The sequence below is a fragment of the Antechinus flavipes genome, chromosome 4 (genome assembly GCF_016432865.1).
Source record: "Antechinus flavipes isolate AdamAnt ecotype Samford, QLD, Australia chromosome 4, AdamAnt_v2, whole genome shotgun sequence".
In the NCBI taxonomy this organism is placed as follows: domain Eukaryota; kingdom Metazoa; phylum Chordata; class Mammalia; order Dasyuromorphia; family Dasyuridae; genus Antechinus; species Antechinus flavipes.
Window position 1 is genome coordinate 16020216 of NC_067401.1, and position 21410 is coordinate 16041625.

Sequence of the window (21410 nt, forward strand, 5' to 3'; positions counted from 1 at the left end):
AAAACCACCTCTTTTGTTGTTGCTTCCGGCGCAATCCCCGGTCATGATTGGCTCAGCCATTCTCCAAGAGAGGGTCCCTCTTAGTTTCCATTTTTTACCAAAAGGGCTGCAATCATTTTTATGCATCTGGGTCTTTTTTCTCCCTTTTTTGAAGTTTTTAGGACATAGGCCCGGTATTGGTATCCGTGGGTCAAGGGGTATGCACAGGGTATTGAGAAATTGGACGCCCCTTTGCCAGTGAGACCCAGAGGACCCATTTCTACCAGCCCTGCCTGCAAAAGGCTTTGCAGAGCGCTGCTCAATTTGCTCAACCCTGTCCACAATGCATTAATGCACTTGCTTGGCTAAGATTCTTCCAACTTTCGTCATTTCCCTTTCTGGCACTTTTGCTCATCTTATGGATGCAGATAAAGCCTCAATTACTCTAATTTGCATTTCCCTAATTATTAGTGACTTGGAACATTTTTGTATATGGTTGTTAGTTTGGATTTATTCCTTGAAAACTGCCCTTTGACCACATCGTGGAACGGCTCTTGTTCTTATAAATTTGATTCCGTTCCTTATCTACCTTGCACAGAAGACTTTTATCAGAAGCTTTCTGCAAAATGAAATGATTTCCTCCTGATTTTCACTGCACTGTTTGTTTATTCCACAATCCCCTCATTTTCACAGATCAGGAAACGAAGGCCCTGAAAAGTTATGGCATTTGCCTGAGTTGATACTGAAAATAGGTGATAGACATTGATTCCAGACTTTCTTCAATCTTCTTGTCCCTACAGGTCTTTCTAGACAGCTTCAATCATTCTTGGTTTTTTGTTTTTGTTTTTGACAAGGCAATTGGGGATAAGTGACTTGTCCAGGATCACGCAGCTAGTGTCAATTGTCTGAGACTGGATTTGAACTCGGGTCCTTCGGACTCCAAGACCAGTGCTCTATCCCCCGTGCCCCTAAGCTTCCTCAGATTCGGCTCACTTTGAGTCAGCAATCCCGATGCCTTTCTTCCAGGAGCACTTTAGCTTCCTCATGTCTTTTTGAGATCTATGTTGACTGCAAAGTTCCACTGGGCCTCCATATTGGCTACTTTAGATAGCTTCCCCTTCTTACTACTCAATGAATTTTTTAAATTCAGAATTAACTTTAGCCTTCTCTTCTGGACAGTTTTCTATCCCCCTTGGTTTATCTCTATACTTTTTGGAAGCTACTTCCCTCAAACTGAGGGCACCAGTTGGATTATATCCAACCATCTTCTGTATCTCTTAAAAATTCCAACTGAGTCGGCACTTTTTACCTTCAAGCTTCCCACTGTTTATTCTTAAGGAATCATTTTTTCTTTGTTGGTAAGAACTGGGTCCAGGAGAATGTTCCTTTATTATCTCGTTAGCCCTTAAAAAATATAATTTTTATTAATCTTTTATTTTTATATTGTCTGTGCTTCCCAACATATGGTCCCTTTTCCCTCTAGAGTTCCCTTATTTTAAAAAAATAATAATTTAAAATTTATATTTAAATTTTTAAATTAAATTTTTAAAAAACTTAGCAAATTAGGGGAAGGGGAGAAATCAGATGCACAAAGCTAATCAATGTAGCTAAAAGTTCAGTAGAATACAGTGTACCACCGTTACCATCCCCCACCTGCGTAAGGACATGTCTTCTTTGGGTCCAAGATGGGTCAGCACATCCAGCATTTCCTTTCCGTTGCTTTGGTGTCTGTTATTTTCCTGGTCCCGCTCACGTCTGTTCTCACAGCATAGTGACACTGCATTACGTTCACGTGCTGCAGATTGTTTAGTATTCTCCCTTGGATGGGCATCTATTTTGTTCCCAGATCTTTGCCTCCAGAGGGCTGCTATAAATATTTGGGTGTACGTGGAGCCCTTTAGGGGGCCATTCACCTCCTTGAGCCAGGCAAAGGGAACAGGAACTGGGCTGACTTTCTTAGGATTCCAAGCCGCTTTTCCACGGCTGCTCCCACACTTGCCATTTTGCTGAATGTTTCCCTAAGTTTTAACTTTTAAAGGATCATTAAGGCAAGCCAGTAGATTCCGAGCGGCCATGCTTTCGGTAATTAAAGACCTTTCCCCCGATAACTGTCGTTTCCCTGACTGCTTTTTTCTTCGGAGTGCGCTGCGATGACTTCCCCGACATCTTCATGCTCATCCCCTGCGTCCAAGCTCTTGCCAGACTGTTGGTTCTCTTTTTGCATCTCTCTAATTTTTCCCATCCTCCCCCTTGACGGTGCAGACCCTCACTCAGCACCCCTAAGAGAGGGTCCCCATCCCACCCCCAGCGACCGCCAAAGGCAGGTCCCGTCCGCAGTATTCTCCAGAGGCCCTTTGCTACCCCGACGATCCCAAACGAGACCCTCCGGCCTTCTTCACCCACCCGGAGTACTTCCAACACCCCAGCGGTGCCGTGGTCCTTTCCAGCTCCAGTTCTTCTCAAGCTGCACTGAGCCCACCCCAACCCCTTCCCTTTAAATACTGACCTCACACATCCTGGCACTCCCTGATATCACAGAGAAGGACAGAGGACCAGCTCCGGGGTCCATCACCTCCTCCTCAGGAGGCTGGGCCGGCTCCCTTCCCCCACCCACCTCCCGGAGTTTAGCCCCAGCTTCAGTTCTGGTTTTCCCACCTCTGGGGGTCAGCTGCAGACTCCGGCTACTTCTATGCCCTTGGATTAGACCAGGCACCCTGAGCCACGCTTTGTCTCCATTACCAAGTCCCAAAGCTGCTGATGGGCAGCCAGCCGTATGGCTCCCGGGGGGGAGACGGGCGGCGAGGATCAGGGGAATTTTAAAAAAGACAAGGAACATTTAAAATGCTCGTGGATGCTTAGGTTCTGAAGGCCCTTCTGGGCCCAGGTCTCACCTTCTTGCCTGCCTCCCTCACCGCAGACCTGGGCCCAGTCAGCCAGGCTCTGGCCATGAGGTTCTGTAACAACTCCCGGAAAGGCGTTTGCCCGAATGACACAGCCCGAGTGTGGCCATGTAGGGTAAGCAGATGGGAGCCCCCGACTCTCTGACCCTTCCCCCTGGACTTAAAGTGTTCCCCTCAGAGCTTCCTGCACTCCTCTCCACAGAGGGAAGATGCCAAGATCTCACAGCAAACTCCACCGTCCTCCAGCCGGCTCTTGGAATAAGCCAAGCTTGAGCCACGCTATGAAACGGCCAGAGGAGGTGCGGGCCGAGGAAAATCCCGACCAGCTTTTGGGGAGGGGAAAAGCGGCTGCTGGGGTCAGAGGGGCAGCTCAAGTGTCCCACCCGAGCAGCTGGCCTTCTGGGGCCCGCGCTTGTGGCGTTTCTGCTGAGACAACAGCACGGACGCAAGTAACGGAGCCACGTGCTTACAGGTATTCGGAGTTTATTGCAAGAAAAAAGTATAGAAATTCCTAAAACCAGCAGTGAGGTATGAAGGAAGAGCCGACCCAGAGCCCCCAGGACGGCTGGGCCGCTCGGACCTGCGGGCCCCAGCCGAGTGGAGCCAACCCCAGCCAGAAGACCGAACGGGTCTGCGTTAATCGAGGTAGCTGCATCTTTCGGACCCGCCAGACGACTACCCGGGCTCGCGGCCTCCTCTGCGGACAGATCGAGTCACATAAGTCACGATGTGCAAACGAGAAAAACTTCCAGGCATCCAGTGTAGCGAGACACCCCCGGTGTACGGCATCGGCGTCGTGGGGAAGGATCGAGACCTTAGGTAAAAACGCGCTCCGGGCTCTTGGTCACAGACCGGCCCCCAAGCGCGTTATTGCTCCAGACGGGGCGAGGGACGAGACGGGGACATAAGGCGGTGTGAGCTAGAGAGCTTGAGTGGGTCCCCGGGGGCAGAGCCCCAAGAGACCGCAAGGCCCCGGCTGGCGGCTCCGTCCTGGGGGCTCCCGGGCGCTACTGGTTGAGACAGTCCTCGGTCACACCCTGGGCAGCCAGCTCGGCCAGCACGTTGTCCAGGTAGTTGGGGTCGGGGTAGCCGTGGCCGGTCACGTTGTGGCCCATCTCGGTTTTGTGATGGATCTCGTTCCACACCACCGTGTCCGTCTCGCCCGTGGTGCTGGAGGTTCCCACCGTGAAGATCAGGCGCCTCTTCCAGGCCACCTTCAGGAGCTCCAAAACCTAGGCAAGAAGGAGGGAGCCGTGAGCCGAGGGCCCAAGCGCGTCACTCCCAGGGGAGGGGGGTGGGCAGAGCGCGTCCCAGCCTTCCGAGCGTGGCGGGAAGGACGCGGCCAGCCCAGTGTCCCCTCGGCGGGGGTCCCCTGCAGCCTCACAGACTTAGCTCCCAAGGGGCTTTTCTTCACCCCAGCACACGATGGGGGCCTCACAACAAGACTGCTGTTCCTCTTTTTACAAAAAAGGGAACCGAGGCTCAGAAATACGGTCAGAGCTGGCCTAGCATTTGGAGCAGAATCCACAATGGTTCTCACAAATATGTTCCCATGGAAAAGCCCAAGTTTCAGCCGGCCCGATTTTCAATGAAGAGAAAAAAGGTCTCGGGGGACTCGGGGAAGCCGGGCACCCCAACGGGCCCCACAAAGGCAGGGGCTTGTTTTTATGTGAACCTTTTACCACCCCCAATGCCCGGTTCTACACACAGTAGGAACCTGGGACAGATTTGCTGGAATGAGCAGTTCCTAGTTCTCTCTCCCAATTAATTCTCCCAAGCCCAAGTTCAGTTTAAAGAGACAGAGGCTAAAACATTCTTCAGATGTGTCGTTAAAATGTGACCCGGGGACAGCTAGGGGGCGCAGTGGTTAGAGCCCCAGCCCTGAAGTCAGGAGGACCCGAGTTCAAATCTGCCCTTAGACACTTAACACTGACTAGTTGTGGGACCCTGGGCAAGTCACTGAACCCCAATTACCTCAGCAAAAAATAAACGAAAATAAAATAAAATAAAATAAAATGTGACCCAATCTGGGATAATTATGTAAAGTGCTCTACTGAATGTCATTGCTATTGTTTAAAGTCCCACCCCCGGCTCAGTGACCAACACTAGAACATCTCCTCTCACCCTGATGGGGTCAGGAGGCCCCTCTCTCTGGATGAATGGAGGGCAGGGTACAGGACATCCATGACCCAGTGCCCAGTATTCCATGCTAACCACTGAACAAACCAATGGAGGCTGCTCACGATTAAAACCCAGGAAAGCCAAAAGGCCGAAACCTAACCTCAAACTTTTAAAGGGAAAGAATAAAAAGAAATCTACTGCAGGAAGGATTCCCGGACGATGCTCCCATTCTAGGTGGCCCCAGCAGAGGGCGTGCTGGGCCCAGCTCTGGGCCTCCCTCCATCCCCTGGAACGTCTCTAAGACGGGGTGATAGAGGCGCACGCCGCCGGCCTCCTGGGAGAATCTCACTGCACCTGCCTCAGTTGTGGAACCCAAACAAGCGCCCCATTTTCCTGAGGGGCACCAAGGCCCGTGAGCCGGCCAGGCAGACCCAGGTCTGTGTTCTCCGGGCCCGGCCGCTCCACATCCTAAATGCACAAGAGGACGCCTTTCGTTACCTTTCGGCCCTGGGCGTTGTCAGGCAGGTAGCAGTGGCGGGGAAAGCCCCTGGCTGTGAACGGCTTCCCTGGGTTCGGATGCTCGGGGCCCTGCAACAAGAAAACAGAGCTGCAGCCTGCACCCCTGCGGAGCGGTTCTATCTCCTCCCACACCCAGGGACGGACCGGCCGCCGGGACATCTTAACCCGAGCCGCGGACTCACTCGCCTCCTGGCCGCCGGTGCCCGTTTCTCTCAGCGAGCAGGGGAGGGCGGCCAGGCAGCGCCCGAGCCGGAGCGGAGACCCCAAAGCTCCCGAGGACCCCAGGGAGCCAACAGGTCCTAGCCACGCTACCTGAATTCCTCGAGGGATGTTGTAAATGATCTCTATCGTCCCACAGTCTTCGTGGCCGGGGAGGGAGGCCTTGAACACGGCAAACTCCATCTTCCCTTTGGGCTGAGTTCCAGTTTTCTCCCCATAGATCGTTTTACAGGAAGGGCACTGAAGGCTTCCGTCCTACGGCAAATCAGCCACAGAGCCGCCGTTACTCACTGAACCACGGGAGGTGACCGTGGTTCTGGCCCAGCCCCGACCCCTGGACACACAGCAAGGGCCAAGGTCTTTGGGGTCACCTGGGGTCTCTGGGAATGAAGCCCTGGTCTTAACTCCCAATCCTGGGATCCTGACCTTCTTTGGGGGGAACTGGGCAGAGCCAGACAAAGGCCCCGGAGCCCCAGCAGTTGTGGGCTCCGTGCCTGCCCTCTGAAACGTGGGCAGTGGGACGGGCCGGCAGGGCCCAGGCGCACCTTGTTGCCGGTCTGGTACATGGCCAGCATGCAGAGCAGGTGAAAGGCGTGGCTGCACCGGGTGAGCCGCCCCACGGCGTCGGGCCCGATCTTCTTGCTCTCAATCACGTCGCCGTAGCCGGAAGGGGTGGACAGCTTCTCCATACAGATGATGCAGTCCTGCGGACAGACCAGGAAGGAGAGGAGGGGCAGTGAGGGCCGCTAACGTCCAGGCCAGGAGACGGCCGGTGGTTCACCCAAATCTGGACCGCAGCAGCTCTGAGCCTTTAACTTTCAGGGGAAAGGACCAGGTGCCCAGGAAAGGGAAACCAGCGCGAATTCAGCGAGAGGGGGAACAGTCCAACTCCCACGCGAAATGCTGGGATGCTAGAGGGGGCCGAGGAGCAGGGCATGGTCCACACGTGCTGCTGAGATGCAACCCATCTGGGGCTTCCTTTATACCGGGGCGGTTGGCCACTTCCTTGTCCAGCTCACTTTACAGATGAGGAAACTGAGGGACATAAGGCGAAGTGATTTGGCCAGGACCACCCAGCGAGGTCAGATTTAAACTCACAAGAGTCTGACTCCAGGCCCAGCACCAACTAGCTCCCCATACACACACAGCTGGCGCTTACTCAAGTGTCTCCCAGGAAACTTCCAATTAGGGTCAGGAGGGGGCCCCCAAGTTAGCTCCCAGTGACCGGAAACCCCGGTTCCTGCTGGGTCTATCCCTGGCCAGCACCCAGTAAGCACTCAGTACATGCCTTGTGGACCTGCCTCGCTAACTGGGGTGTCCCCGGGGCCTGGTTACACTGGGCAACCGCCCGACTTCCTTCGGTTTGCCAGCATCTGGGGGCTTAGTGCCATCTAGGTAAAGGAAGATAGTGGGGGGGAGGGAGGAAAGAGCCCTCCAGCCCCATGGGCATCCTCTGTGGGAATGGTCCAGGCCCGGACCAAGGGGGAGACCCAGGCCCGCGAAGACCCCACGCCGCCACTGCCACAAGCTGCCCCTGACGGACGGCTCACCTCATCAGGGGGCGTCTTCAGCTCCTCCGAGTAGTTCCTAAGCACCTGCTCAGGCTCCTGAGACGTCGTATCTGAAAAAAAGATCCGAGAGAAGAAGAGCACAAGGTTGCCTAAGGTCCACAGAGGGGGGAGGACTGAGGCCAGAGGGAGGAGAGCAAGTGAGAGAGGTCCAAGCTGCCAGGGGAAAAATATCAGTTAAAAGGAAGATGGGAGAAGGTTAATGGCCAACAAAGAGAAGAGAGACATTCCCAGAGGCCCCAGGCAGAACGGGCCAGAGAGCCGCCCTTTCCATGCACAAGACAAGGGCCACGACCGGCTTTCGGGGAACGCTCGGGTGGCGAGAAGAGAAGGCAGCAGCAGCTGAGAGCAGCCCCAAGCCCGCGCCCCGCTCAGCGCACCCCAGGCCTCTCCCGGGAGGAGACGCTGATGTCGGGGCCCACGCCCGGACTGCCCAGAGGGTGCCCCCCGCCCCGGGCCCTTCCTGGACCAGATCTTCTGCCCGAAGGCCCTCCTGCCATTCAACGTGGCTAGTGGCCAAGCTTCTGGATGGACTCGGGGATCGTCTACACTTTATTTTCAAGCCGAGTCCCTTTTCTCCTAGTCCCGTCCCCTAGGGCCCAGCAGCAAAAACCTAATCCCTCTTCACAGAGCAGCTTCTCCAGCACACAGAGACTGCGCTTCTTCCCCCTCCCTCTGCCCCACCTACATTCAAGAGGTTCTTCCGAGACTGGGTCTCTTCCCCATCCTCATCATTCCTGCGCTACAGACACACAACACGTAATCGCTGGCCCTCCTAAAGCGCAGGGTTTAGAACAAAGCAGGGGCGGCTGGCTGAGAACGAAGGCTGTGAGGGAGAGACTGAGTGGGGGGCTTGGATTACGCTGAGAGCCTGATTCCACTTCTCTAGCCCTGGTCTCAGAACCACCTAGACGGGCCCCGCCCAACCCTCTCTCCCAGGTTCAAGCAGCAAGTGAAAGGATGGACACAAGAAATCTCTGTAAGGTAACGTCTAAGTCGGGGTTACCACCAGGATAAAGAGAAAAGCCTGAAGGCTTAAGAAAGCTGATCAATGGGATGATCCACCACAATTCCATCCCACAATCCATTGCCCATTTCCTCCAGGAAAGGGCCGGCCTTGGGGGCAGAATAAGACCCTGGTCATGGCCAGCCTGGAAATTGGTTTGGCGAATTTTATACATTTGTTATAGGGGCCTGTATTCTCTTTTTTTGATCAGGAAGGAAATAAATGTGTTAATTAAACATAAAATTTTAAACAGTTAAAAAGCAACTGACTAGAGAATAAATGAATGAACTGGCAAGTAGGTCCTTAGGTAGAAAAAGTAAAGCCCGATGCCCCCCCCGTACAGCAGCTGGGGTACTAGAGGGAGGCCCGAGAATCTATGGGCCTGAATACTGAGCAAAGCACAGAAAGGAGCCTCCCAGAAGCATTCGCAGCACTGGGAGTCTAGGAACAAAAGCCAAAGGAAACCGGAAGAGGTTATAGATTAATGAAAACTTAATTGAAATTAAATAATTGAATCCAAGAATGGAACGGTACACGGGTGTTCCAAAAATGGCTGCAAAGCTAAGTTTTAAAAGAAGGACTGAAGACCGGGACCATAGATTTAGAACTAGAAGAAACTTGAGAGCCTCTGATCCACCCTCCTCATTTACCCAATGAGGAAAGCGTAGCCTAATTCCTCTTATTTTGAATTCAAAGCCTCTTACCTCTCCAGTGGTCCAGCCGGCCACATAAGAGTGACCCTGGCTGAAACGCCCTCCCCAACGCAGAAAGGCTTCTGGGAAGAAGCCACTGGTGGAAGGGGGCGGAAAGAGTCAAGAACATAAATGCCGAGTTTCCCTCAGACAAAAAGCAATCTTCGGGGAGATGGATCTCTTGCCCTAGGGAAGGTGCACTGTGAAAAACAAAGTCTTCCAGATTCTTGGGTCCCTAAAGGGCAGCAGAACAAGACCCAGCAGCTCCCCCAGGCTGAGCAAACAGGCAAGAATGAGACCTTATTGGAACCAACTGCCAGTCAATAATATTAACTCTGTCCCATTAACAATGAGTTCCTTGAAAATTCACCATCATTTCCGTTCCCTATTATTTATACTTCCTCTTAGGAGATTCTTGTTTTTCATCCTAAGCGGGAGGGGGAGGGGGGAAGCAATGCTTTGAGGAGTACCGATGGAACGTAAGCCCCTCGAAGGCAGGATCTCTGTATCGCTTGTGTTTGGAGCAGAAGCTTAAAGAAATAATTACTGAAAACAAAACAAAACTGAATTGTGAAATTATGACCGTATCTAGCCCCTCAAAAAGCTCCTTAGTAAAGAGAGGCAATCATGGGGAGAAAACAAAATTTTGAGTTATGTCAATACTTTTTTTTTTCTATTCTTTGTTATAAGAGATAATTCTCTGTGACATGGAGAGATATATGGGAAAATACAGCTAATGAAGAAAAATGAGTGATCTATAAAAATTTAAGTTTTTAAAATGTTTGGTAGGGGCTGGAATCTAGAGGATCTTCTCCTAGATAAACCCGTGGGCACCTGTCAAGGCAGACTCCGTCTGCTCCGTGCTGTGAGTCCATAATGACTTTTCTACCTGGGAGACAACTTAACTCCATTCATTTGGCAGGATCATGGGCTTTGCCTAGACTCCTCGTTCTAAAGATGAGCCACTGTGACCCAGGGAAGTTACGTGGCTTTACGAGGTGCCTCGGATAGCAATCGGCCGAGTTCTGATTGGAAGTTGGGTCGCCTGACTACAAGCCGGCACTCTGCCCACTGGCCCCCATCTAGTTCTTTAGTATAAAATAGTCTATTCTAAATTGATGATGCTTGTCATTCTAATTAGCCGTAATTTGGGGGCATTCTAAAGGCTCTAAGCCAATAACTCCTAAAGAAGACCAAGCAATAGAGCGAGCCCAGAGACTGAAGCACAAGAGCCCCACGGGCAACACTCTTCGGAATGACCTCTAACCTCTGGGGGACTTGGGAGCCGCCTCAGGACCGCCCTTAGTATTTCTAAAAGCAGCAAGCCCGCCCTCGAGAGGCTGGAGTCGAGGGGACCCACACTAGCTCCTTCCCACTCTCCTCTCCTCAGGACAACAGAATGGAAGTTGTGGCGGGCTGGGAGACGACTCTGGGCTACACCTTCCAGCTCCAGAGACCAAAAGGTAAAGCTGCTTCACTTGGGCCCAAATCCAGCCTCCCAGGGAGGTCTGGAGAACGGTGAAAAGCACTTTGGGTGGGGGGAGGTTTTTGTCCTCAGCCATAAAACTGATGGGGAAACTGAGCCCAGAAAGGGCAGCTCAAGGACACGTGGCATCCCTGGGGATGTATTCTGAACCAGGTGATGGAAGCTCAGAAATGATTTCTGAGGCTGATTCGATGACCAGGTCGGGCCCCCAGCAGACAGCATCCTTTCTCCCCATTCAGAGATCCAAGCTGTAGTTTTTTTCTGATGGAAAAGGGGGGAAAATGTACCAATTGTTTCTAAGCTACCGTTGAGTATTTTATCCATTTTGTGTATTTGTGTACGGGTTCCTGGGAATTCTCTCCGCCTTCTGCATTTTCTGTGGGGGGGGAACAAAGGCTGTCCCTATATCCAGCATGCACTTGCTGCCTCCCTTATGTGTCTGTACAGGAAAGGGCCGGAAGCCCTGCTGCCTGTTGTTTGGTTGTTTGCAAGGCAACAAGGGTTAAGGGACTCGCCCAGGGTCCGACAGCTGGTACCTGCTAAGTGTCCGAGGCCAGACCGTAACTTTTGTTGTTCCTTTGCCTGTGGCTGCCTGTTAATGGCGACCTAAACACAAACGATACCTAGGACACATTACTTTCCTTGAGGACTGAGGTGCGGGCAAGCCATGGGGACATGTTAGCCACCACCAAGACCGTCTGTGTGACCCAGAGACTGCAGGGTTTAGTCAGGGAAAAGCCTCTAAGCGCTTATCAGGCACTGGGCAAAGCGCTGGGGACACAGAGAGGCAGATGCCGCCTTGGGGCCCTCTGAGAGCCCACGATATGTAAAGGCCACACACCAGCGACAGAAGGGACCTGAGGGGGATGGCACTGGTGGGGGGCAGGGGGAGAAGGGGGTAGGAAGAAGAGAGGGCAGCAGTGGGGTCTGGACTCAGTCCTTTTTATCAGATTAACTCTGCGCAGGATGTGGGGCAATGTCTTGGAGGCCAGGAGCTATGGCCCCACTCATCTCAGAACCACGGGACCCCAGCACAGGCCCGGCCCTCCCGGGGGCTCAGTCAGGTTCTAGCTGAGAGAATTCAGGCTCCAGAAGGACGAGTTTCTTAGCCACCTTTTGGGTGAGCCCCAGAAGGTCAGTCAGCTGCCCGTAAAGTTCTGGCTCTTCTGTGGCAAAGCCCGGCACTATGGGAGACTGCTGGCCTGCTGTACCCCAGGGGGCCCGGCACAAAGGCACAGAGCCAACAGTTTAACGACGTTTGGGTTTCTCCCGACTGAGAAATGAGAGTGCGGATTCAGCGTCTGTCTTGGGCTTTACAGTCTGGTGCCATGGCTACATGTTAGACTTGGGATCAGAGAGACCCAGGTTCAAATTCTGTCTGACAGTTCTTAGCCATTTTGCTCTCTGAAATGGGCCCAGCAGCATCTGCTTCAGAGAGCTGCTAGTCGGCAGGTCTTGTGCGCCAGTCACGATGCTCCTGATTTCCATCATTATTCTCCATTTCCCTCCTAAGTGTTTTTTTAAACGACAGTGGCAGAAACACTTGGATCTTAGGTCAGGATCCAAAGGGACCTCAGACCACCCGGCCCAGCCCCTTCCTTCTCTCGGGGCCGAGGCAGAGAAATCCCGCCCAAGTCCCAGAGCTCGGAGAGGCTTAGGACACAGCCGGCCCCTGCCTCTCGACCCTGTTTCTTCCCCTTGAACCCCAGGGAGCTAAGAATGGCTCCCAAATTTAAGCCAAGAGGTTTCCGGGGAGTCGGGCTGAATGTCTCATTCGATGGGCCCTCCCTAACACAGATGAGCGACCATTACTCGTGCCCGCAATGCTGGGGGGGAGGGGGTAGTGTCCCGAGGCCGTCTCTCGGGCAGTGCAGGAGATTCACGGAAGGGGCAACATGTGCCCGGCCGTCCCCTTCAGGCTCCCTGCAAAAACTTCCGCTCAATCACCGCTACGTCACTCAGGGGACAAGGCTGCTCCCGCACGGCCCCCACGGCCCCCTCCCCACTCCCTAGAAAAAGCTGAGACAGGGGCTCACGGCACAGAGGCAGCTGAGCCCGGGGCCGGAAACCGCTCGTGGGGGAGGAGCAGCCGGACTCGGCCGCAGACCCCGAGGAGGCCGAGAGGAGGAGGGCGCGCGAGGCCGCGGAGACGAGAGAGGAGCTGCGTAAGCAGAGACAGGAGGAGACGGGGAGCGCGGGTGAACAGCAACTACCTTTCACGGACCCTTTCCTCAGTCTCTTGACTGAGCTGTGATTTTTAGTGGGCATACAGGAGGCAGGAGGGCTGGCAGGCTGTGGTGCGCGAGTAAGACACACGGGGAGTCCGATGGCTGACATCAGAACACTCGTCATGCCTATACGGGGTGGGGGTGGGGTGGGGGTGAAGGCAAACATGCAGACAGGGAGAAACAGGGGGAGAAACAATAAAAGGAATCAATTAAGCAAGTAAAAGTAAAAGCCCCCCCAGTCCCAAATCAAACCCGAGCCAAAGCCAGTGACCTCTGGGAGCCCCGACCCCCCCTGCCCACCAGGCCGGGGCCCGGCATTCCGAGAGCACAACCTGGGGCGGGGAAGGTGGGCGCGAGCCCCCCGATCCCCATCGTCACTTAGCGCCCAGCTCGTGCCGGCCCCCAGCCGGGACCGAGCCAGGGTCAGAGCAGCTTCGGCAGCGACTGCGGCAGCTTCACTGAGGACGGAGCGGTCAGAGACGACAGAAAGGAGGCAGGTTAGAAGCACGAGAGCCAGGGCAGCCTCGGCCGGGGCGGGACGCCCAGGACCCTCTGACCCGAGGCTTTCCTACGCCCCGACCCCCAACCACACTGGCCGGCCAGGGCAGGCGCAAACGGGAGGCCTTCCGGCCTTGAGAGACTGCCCCGCCCAGAACCTCCCACCCTCCAAAATCTCTGATTTCATTTGGGAAGGGGGGGGGGGGGCACAGGGCACGGAGACCACCGCCCCCAGAGGCCTGCGGACTGACCAGCACTCTCACCTTACCACTGCTCCCGGGTCGCCAGAGACGCCCGGACTTCAAAAGCTGTAGCAGCGGATCAAGCCCAGAGAGAGCACTAATTACTCTCCTGCTAATCCTGGGCTAAATGTGCGGGAACCGAACGCGGCCCCTCCACTATCCAGCCTTTCTCTTTCAGAAGGAGAATGGAGTCACCACAGATTGACGTGACCGAGACCGGCTAAGGGACCAAAGGCCCGGGACTCTAGACATCCGTGATTCCATCAGGGCTTCCTTGCTTTAATTTAATTAGAACTAATGAATGAAGAAGGCTCTCCCCGAGGAGGACTTGAGCAGCAAAAGAAAGAAAATTCAGAGGGGTCAGTGGGACCAGAAGCCTAAAATCAGGCCACAGGACAGGGGATAAAAGGTCAACAAGTCCCCACTGTCGTAGGGACCACACTCCCTCAGCCCCATCCCAGAGGTTCCCTACCTCCCTCAGCCTCCACTGCACCATCCCCCCAACTCTGCTTCAACTACTCCGTCCACTTGGGCCCCTTCTGTTCACCCACAGAACCCCCACCCTGGTTCGGGCCCTATTACCTTGGATTATGGGAAAAACCGAAGGGGGCAGCCCGCCTGCAGTCCCTCCCCCCTCCCCGGCCTGGCCAGGGAGTCCCTTGCTCAAGTCTGGGCCTCGGTTCTGGTTCCCGGACCAGCTTCTCGGTGAAATTGTGGCAGAACGGGCCCCAAGCGCCTGTGTTTGTGTGAAAAACACAACCCGGACACAAGCTTCCTTCCCAAGGCCCCTCCCAAACTCAGGAAGTCTATTAAAGACAAGAGCAAGGGCAATGGGCCGCTAGGGGCGCCACAGAGCACCAGGCCAGGAGCCAGGGACCCTCCTCTTCCCAAGTTCAAATCTGGCCTCAGACACTTAGCAGAGTGACCCCGGGCCGGTGCCTTTTGTAAAAGGAGCTGGACAGAGAAGGTGATGGGCAGCCCCCCAGTATCTTCGCTGAGAAACCCCAAACGGGGTCCCCAAGAGGTGGACACGACTGAACAACCAGGACACGTGGGGGTCGTAAGCCACTCTCCTCCCAACCCCCCACCCGCCCAGGCCCCAAGAACGGCCCGCACGGCTGTGAGCCCCATAGAGAGCCTCCTCCCTGGGTAGGGACGTCCGACCTGCAGCTCCCACTTCTCACGGGCTGTGGCTCCTCTGCCCCTCCTACTGAGAACTAAACAGTCAGAGCAGGAGGGCAGGGAGGCCCAGGGCCTGGTGGGCAGAGACCGGTTTTAGACACCCCTGCTGCTGCTGCTCCAAAAAAGGAAAAAAGTCAAGGGGGTGTTTTAGATTCGGAGCCCAGGCTGCCCCTTGTTTAAGTACTTGTCATTTAGCAAATATGTGACTTCACGGGGGTCCTCCCTGCCACCCTAGGCCAGACTTGATCCTTCTGCACACGCTCATGCCCGGGGTTGTGACCTTTGCTGCACATTGCATCCCTTCATCGCCGCCTCTGGTGCTGGATATGTTGGGGGGACCCCCCTTCTGTCAGTGTCTCCCCGGGTTTCCCCCAGAACGATGGAGGGGGCCGCTTGCCGGCCCCGTCCAGGGATCTCGGCCGCTTGTTCTCTGTCAGCTTTGCCAGCCTGGGCTCTCGCTGACCAAGGTTCTGCCCTCACACCTTTTCTCACCTCCGAATCTGGTCACATCCCTTCTCCTGTTGCACAGATTATCAGCTCAACCCTCTCCATCCTGAGTTTCCACATCCTCCAAAGCTCCCGGCCTCCCTCCCCTGGATCCGTGACCTCCCGAGTCCTCCTGAGGAGGCTCCTAATACCCTGTGTTCCCTCAGATTCTGAGTCTTAGAAAGAGCCCTGGCTGCGGATCAGGCTCCCATCCTGCTGCCGCCTCCTCTTCCTGTGGGACCCGACCCTCCCTGGGCCCCAGGTCATGTAAAATGAGGAGGTGGGCCCTTTGAACCTCAGACCACCTGGTCCAGGTTTGCGCCTCGTCCCGGGCTCGTCCATCTCTTGCCTCTAACCGAGCCCTGAGAAAGCTTGGCTCAGAAAGCCCAGCTCTCCGTCTCCGGCCGTCCTGATCTCTATCTGGCCCAGAGGGCTCTGGAGGGACGCTGGCCCTGCCCGGCCCCCTCCCTCCCTGCAGTCTGACTCACTCCCACCTCACGCGTCACCTCCCGGGAATCAGGGCCCTCTGAGCGCAGGACCAAGGACAACGGACGCCAGTCCTGGAGGACGGAGGCCTCCCACCTCCCAATCCCGCCCCCACAGAGCCTCGCGCCCTACAATCAGGTGCTCTGCTAAGAAGTGCAGGGAAAAAACAAAGGCTGCTGAAGACTGATTAATACGGGGCTAAGGAAGAAAGCTTACTGGGGGATTCCCGGGCAATCAAGAACTATGAGACCTTTTACTGAGCCCCAGTCTGTGATTAACAGAAGAGCTCGGCTGACAAAGAACACGTGTTCCCCGGCTGAGGACAGGCCGCCTCCCTCAGCTTCCTCCTGAGCGACATCACCTGGGAATACCAGATGACCACAGAGGTGAGCCCAGGAAAGAACCCAGAGGCCCCAGAAGCCCCCTCGGGCTCCAGCCCAGCCCTGCTGCCGGCCAAGATGGTTCCTGGTGCCCCTGAGACGCTCTCTGGCAGCCTCCTCATTACAAGCCCCTTGCTGCCCTCCATGAGGCCTCCTGGACATATAATAAGCGATTTATCAGCGAATTCTTATGAGGGAAAAAGGGAAAAGGTTCGCGGAGAATGTGGCCCCTGCCGGACTGGGCTTGTTGGGCTATAGCAAGGTCACGCCATCTCCCCGTGCTGATTTTTTCCAAGCTCTTGCCACATCTCCCAGATGGAAGCATTCCACTTTGTCCTGCGGAAGGGGAAGGGGCGGCATCCCACTCTGATCTCGCCCTCTGGCCCCAAGAACAGTCCGAGACTTGAGGTCACAACTGTTCAATTTCTCAAAAAGGAATCTTTTAAATACAAAATCCTTTAGGAAGAAGAAAACCGCCAACCCTTGATCTGGCTTTTGGAAGGTCACCCAGGGGCACGAACAGGGCCCCGGAGGTCACAGCGTAACGAAGAAGGGCTCAAACGCTCTCAGAGAGCCCTTGGGCTTCATCAAACCCCGAGAAGCCAGGTGCGCCCTCCCCCCCAGCACCCCGGAGCCTTACCTGCGAGGGCCTGCTGGACTTTGCTCGGCTTCGGCATCTGCACGGGCACGCTGGGGACGCTGGCAGGGGCACTCACGGAGGGGTTGTTGGGGACGCTGGCGGGGACGGTCACAGGGAGGCCTGGGAAGGAACTACTGGAGAAGGAAGAAAACAAGGAAAAGTCTGAGCGGGTCTTCCGTGGAATCAGAAGCAAACCATCCGGGCCCCACTCCGACACGTCCCGGCACCGGGACCAGGCAGCCCATGCGCCAGCGCAGGCCTTCCCGACTTTGCCGTCACCGCCTGAGGGGCTGGGCGAGACAAAGAAATCCGCCCTCCTCTGGGACCAAGACCAAGCGCTGCCTTCCTCAGGGCTATTTCCACCAGGGGCAGCCATCCCCTGCTCGGACGCTGGGAGGACAGGGAGAAAGCCGGGCCAGCAAACACCCGCTCAGACAAGCAAGAGAACAAAGCCCAGAGAGACCTGCCTGGAGGCTGGGAGCCAGGCTGACCCAATGCCGGACCCATAGCGGGTCGGGCCCGGCTCCCACCACCCCGGCGACGGCCGGAGAGCCTCAGTGTGCACGTGGAGAAGTTCTGTGAGACCGGATATTTATGAAGTGTCTCTGGCACTGTGGGGTGTGGGACAGAGGACAGATACACAGATTTAGAGAAGGCCCCTGCGCTCATAACTTAGGCTAATAAAGAATAAAGCGAGGAAATAATACTAGGGTTCCCCGGAAAGGACAGGTGTCGTGTAGGAGAGGAGAATGGCAGCTGAGGTCCGTTTAAAGGATGAGTAAAGGCAGGGAAATAGGGTGGTAAGAGACGGCAGACCTGGGGAAGGGAAAGGCAGTGGGGGGAGGGGGAGGAAGCCCAAGGGGGGAGTCCTAAGGGACGGCTCCAAAGCGGAATCATTCCTGATCCTGGACGGCCACTGTGTAGGGGCAACAGGGAACCCTGGAAGGGTCTGAACAGAACAGAGAAGTAAAGAGTGAACGTAGAAAAATGCTGGATCTGGAGTCAAGAGGCCCGGATTCAAATGAGGCTCCTTACTTAGGTAAACCACTCTTCTCTCTGGGTTTCCATCTTTCTGTGTGTAAATGCAAACTGTAAAATGTAGGAATTGGAGCCAAGAACTATGAAGTTCCCTCTAGCTCTAGAACTGTGAGCTCCAAGTCTGGAGGGAGAAGAAAATTCCAGGCAAAGTCCAGGCTGACCCCAATGAGAGACCAAGCCCAGGGAGGCAGGCCTGAGGCCTGAGGGACTCCGTTTGGATGGACCTTATCAAGTAAGAAAGGCAAAGAGAATCAAAGATCTCCAACTGGGAAACAAGGTTGCCCACTACCACCATTACGGTATTAAAAATGTTAGCTTTAGCAAAAAAAGAAAAAGAAAAAGAAATGGAAGGAATTAAGAATTGGTAACGAGGGAACAAAATCATCACTGTTTGCAGATGATACGATGCTATACTTAGTAAACCCTAGAGAATCAACTAAAAAACTACCAGAAACAATTAACCACCTTAGCAAAGTTGCAGGATACAAAATAAATCCACATAAATCATCGACATTTCTATAGGTTACCAACAAAGTCCAGGAGCAAGAGACAGAAATTCCATTTTAAATAACTGCAGATAATATATCCGGGAGTTTACCTGCCAAGATAAAGCCAGAATCTCTATGAGTACAATTACAAAATGTTTTGCCCACAAAGTTAGAGCTGAACAACTGGAAGAATATCAAGTGCTCATGGGTAGACTGAGCTAATAGAATAAAAATGACAATTCTGCCTAAATTAATCTCCTTATCCAATGCCATACCCATCAAACTGCCAAGAAGTTACTTTATAGAGCTAGAAAAAATAACAAAACTCTTCTGGAAGAACAAAAGGTCAAGAATTTCAAGGGAATTAATGAAAAAAAATGCAAATGAAGCTAGGCCGTGCCAGACCTAAAATTATATTACAGAGCAGTGGTCATCAAAACCATTTGGTATTGGCTAAGAAATAGAGTAGTTGATCAGTGGAATAGCTGAGGTTCTCAAGACACAAAAGTCAATGACTATAGTATCTAGTGTTTAATAGACCCAAAGACTCCAGCTTCTGGGATAAGAACTCACTATTTAACAAAAATTGCTGAGAAAATTAGAAAATGGTTCCGCAGAAATTAGGCACTGACCAACACTTAACACCCTACACCAAGATAAGGTTAAAATGGGTTCATATTTACACATAATGGGTGATATTATAAGTAAATCAGGAAAACATGAGATCGTTTATCTCTCAGAGCTATGAAGGGAGGAATTTATGGTCAAAGAACTAGAGAACATTATGAAAGGCAAAATAAATGAATCTGTTACATTAAATTAAAAAGTTCTGTACAAACAAAACCAACGCAGCTAAGATTAAAAGGGAAACAGTATCCTGGAGGGAAATTTTTATGTTCAAGGTCTCTGATAAAGGCCTCATTTCTAAAATATAGAAAGAACTGACTCAATTTTATAAAAATACTGATAAAGAGAGCATATGAATAAACAATTTTCAGATGAAATTAAAGGCATTTCTAGTAATATGAAAAAATGCTGTCACTACTGATTAGAGAAATGCAAATTAAGACAACTCTGAGGTCCCTTTAAAGGTCTCTCAGATTAAGATGACAGGAAAAGATAAAGATAAATATTGGAGGGGATATGAGGAAACTGGGACAGGGTGGTTAGAAAAGATGGGCTCTGCTCTCCGGAAGCTCAGTTCTGATGAGGGACACAACACATGCTGGAGCTTCAGCCATGAATCAGTTGGAAAGGTCTGGTCCTCAGAGTGCAAGGAATGGAAAAGCAGACGCCCTTTTTGGATGTCATTTCCCCTGACGAATCCCTATCAGCTGTGGGTTTTTTACATTGCATCCTGGACAGCTGGAGCTCCCGCAGAAACATGACGACGACGGGCTCTTGGGTCGGGTCTCGGGCTGTCTCCATCGGGGTCTGAGCTGTCGGCCATGTGCTGCCCCTGCTTCTGCTAAGCCGGCTTACGGGCCAGAAGCTGCTGTGGATAGCCGGCAGCTTCTCCAAAGGCCTCTCCAGATGACAGCCGAGGAGGGCCAGGGGTGGGACCGGGGCTGTGGGAGGTGCTACTCCTCCAGGCCTCCTCTGCTTCTCCGCCTGCTGGTGACGACTGGTCAGCAGCTGTCATGGGCAAGGCGGGTTCCTTCTCCTCAAGGACAGCTGCAAGGGCTGGAAGCGAGGCCACTGGTCTGGGGCTCTCCACTATTTCTGGGGCTCTTAGGTTCAGGACCTGGGCAGTCTTCGTCAAGGTCTGAGGGGAGACAGTGGTGAAGGATTTGTCTCCGGTCTCCGTCAGGCCCCTCCTGACCCCTCCCTCGGCCCACCTTGAGACTGAAGTGCGCCGGAGGGGAGGCAGGGTGCTAGGCAACAAGAGAGCCGTTGTGGAGCGAGGAATAACGAGATCTGGCAACTGACCCCAGAAACGTGGGCTGCAGGGGAGAGAGGATCTGACCTCCGAGCTGCCAAGCTAGGTAACCGGAAGGAGGCTGGGGAAGGCTGGATGGGGCCTCTGGGACCCGCTGCATCTGAGGGGCTTCCAGGTGGCACCAAGAAAGACTCCAAGGCGGGGTCCAGATTGGCCTTTTCCCACCATGGCAAATCCCGTCTCCCCTCATTAAATAATGCAAACCGAACCCCACTCCCTCAGTGGGGAGATTCCTTTCATGACACAAACTACTAGATTCATGCAGAATGGAGAGACCCTCCAGTGGGCCTCGTCCTGCTTCGAAGGAGCCTTTGTTCCTGCAGCTGTGACCTAGTATACATACAGGGGGACGCCCCCTTCCCCCAATCACTTCTGTCAATTATCACTGCTAAGAACAGAAGTGTGGGCAACGCTGTCAGGAACCTCCCTTATCCCAAACATTATTAGCGAGGGACTAGATGCAAACAGCCTTTGTTTTCCTGTTTCCCACCACTCCCTTCTTGAAGACACCTCTGGGACGCAGGGGCAAGAGTTTTAAAAGACCTTTTTTATCCTTGTTTTTCAAAAATCGAACAGACACCCCAGAGCATAGCATCTCTATGTGGTGGAAAACATGCACACATATGAATGTAACAACTGTCTACGGAACCAGACGCTGCAAAGCAGCGGTCCTCAGAACTGACAGAGGTTAAACTGGGAAGCAGACCGGGGAACAGACTAAATAAAGGACAGTCAGAAAGATTGGAACTCAATAGCCCAGTTTCAATAAACCAGAAAACACAAATCACTTAGGAAACAACTCCCCATTTGATAAAAATTGCTGAAAAATGCGAATGCCCAACTCCTTCCACCCAGATTCTAAATGCTTATGTGACTTTAATATCAAAGACTGCATCATTAAGAAATCAGAGAGAAACCGATCATTTAACTTTCACGGGTATAAGTAGGAGATGTATTTTTTATCAAACAAGGGAACAGAAGCATTTAAAAGGATAAAAAGATTTTAGAACAGAAATCTGAAAAGCTTTTGCACAAACAAAATTAAGTGTTCAAATGGGGGGAAAATCTTTGTATCAAATTTCTCTGATAACAGCTTAGTAACCAAGATATATTTAATCGATAGATAACAGATATATCTAAGAACAAAAGCCATTCCCCTCTAGACAAGTGAATAAAAGATAGGAAGACTTCTCCAAAAGAGAATGTAGTTATTATTGTTTTAAGTTGTTTTTCAATTTATTTCTGACTCTTCCTGACACCATTTTGATTTTCTTGGTAAAGAAGGCATTTCCTTCTCCAACTTATTCTACAGA

At 53.1% G+C, this 21410-nt stretch overlaps 1 protein-coding gene across 3 annotated transcripts in view; it reads right to left on the reverse strand.

Moving 5' to 3' along the window:
- Nucleotides 1–3345: 3345 nt before the first annotated feature.
- DTX2 (deltex E3 ubiquitin ligase 2) overlaps nucleotides 3346–21410 on the reverse strand; it is a 43742-nt gene continuing 25677 nt past the window's right edge. Inside the window, exons 4-10 of one of the 3 annotated variants that reach the window (XM_051991877.1) lie at nucleotides 16633–16763; nucleotides 12704–12844; nucleotides 7289–7359; nucleotides 6284–6442; nucleotides 5832–5993; nucleotides 5499–5588; nucleotides 3346–4111 (exon numbers count right to left, since the gene is read on the reverse strand). In XM_051991877.1, coding sequence (XP_051847837.1) covers nucleotides 3887–4111; nucleotides 5499–5588; nucleotides 5832–5993; nucleotides 6284–6442; nucleotides 7289–7359; nucleotides 12704–12844; nucleotides 16633–16763 — 979 coding nt within the window. In that variant the 3' untranslated portion in view covers nucleotides 3346–3886. Of the gene's footprint in view, nucleotides 4112–5498; nucleotides 5589–5831; nucleotides 5994–6283; nucleotides 6443–7288; nucleotides 7360–12703; nucleotides 12845–16632; nucleotides 16767–21410 lie in introns of all 3 variants that reach the window. The other 2 variants (XM_051991876.1, XM_051991878.1) reach the window with 2 other exon arrangements.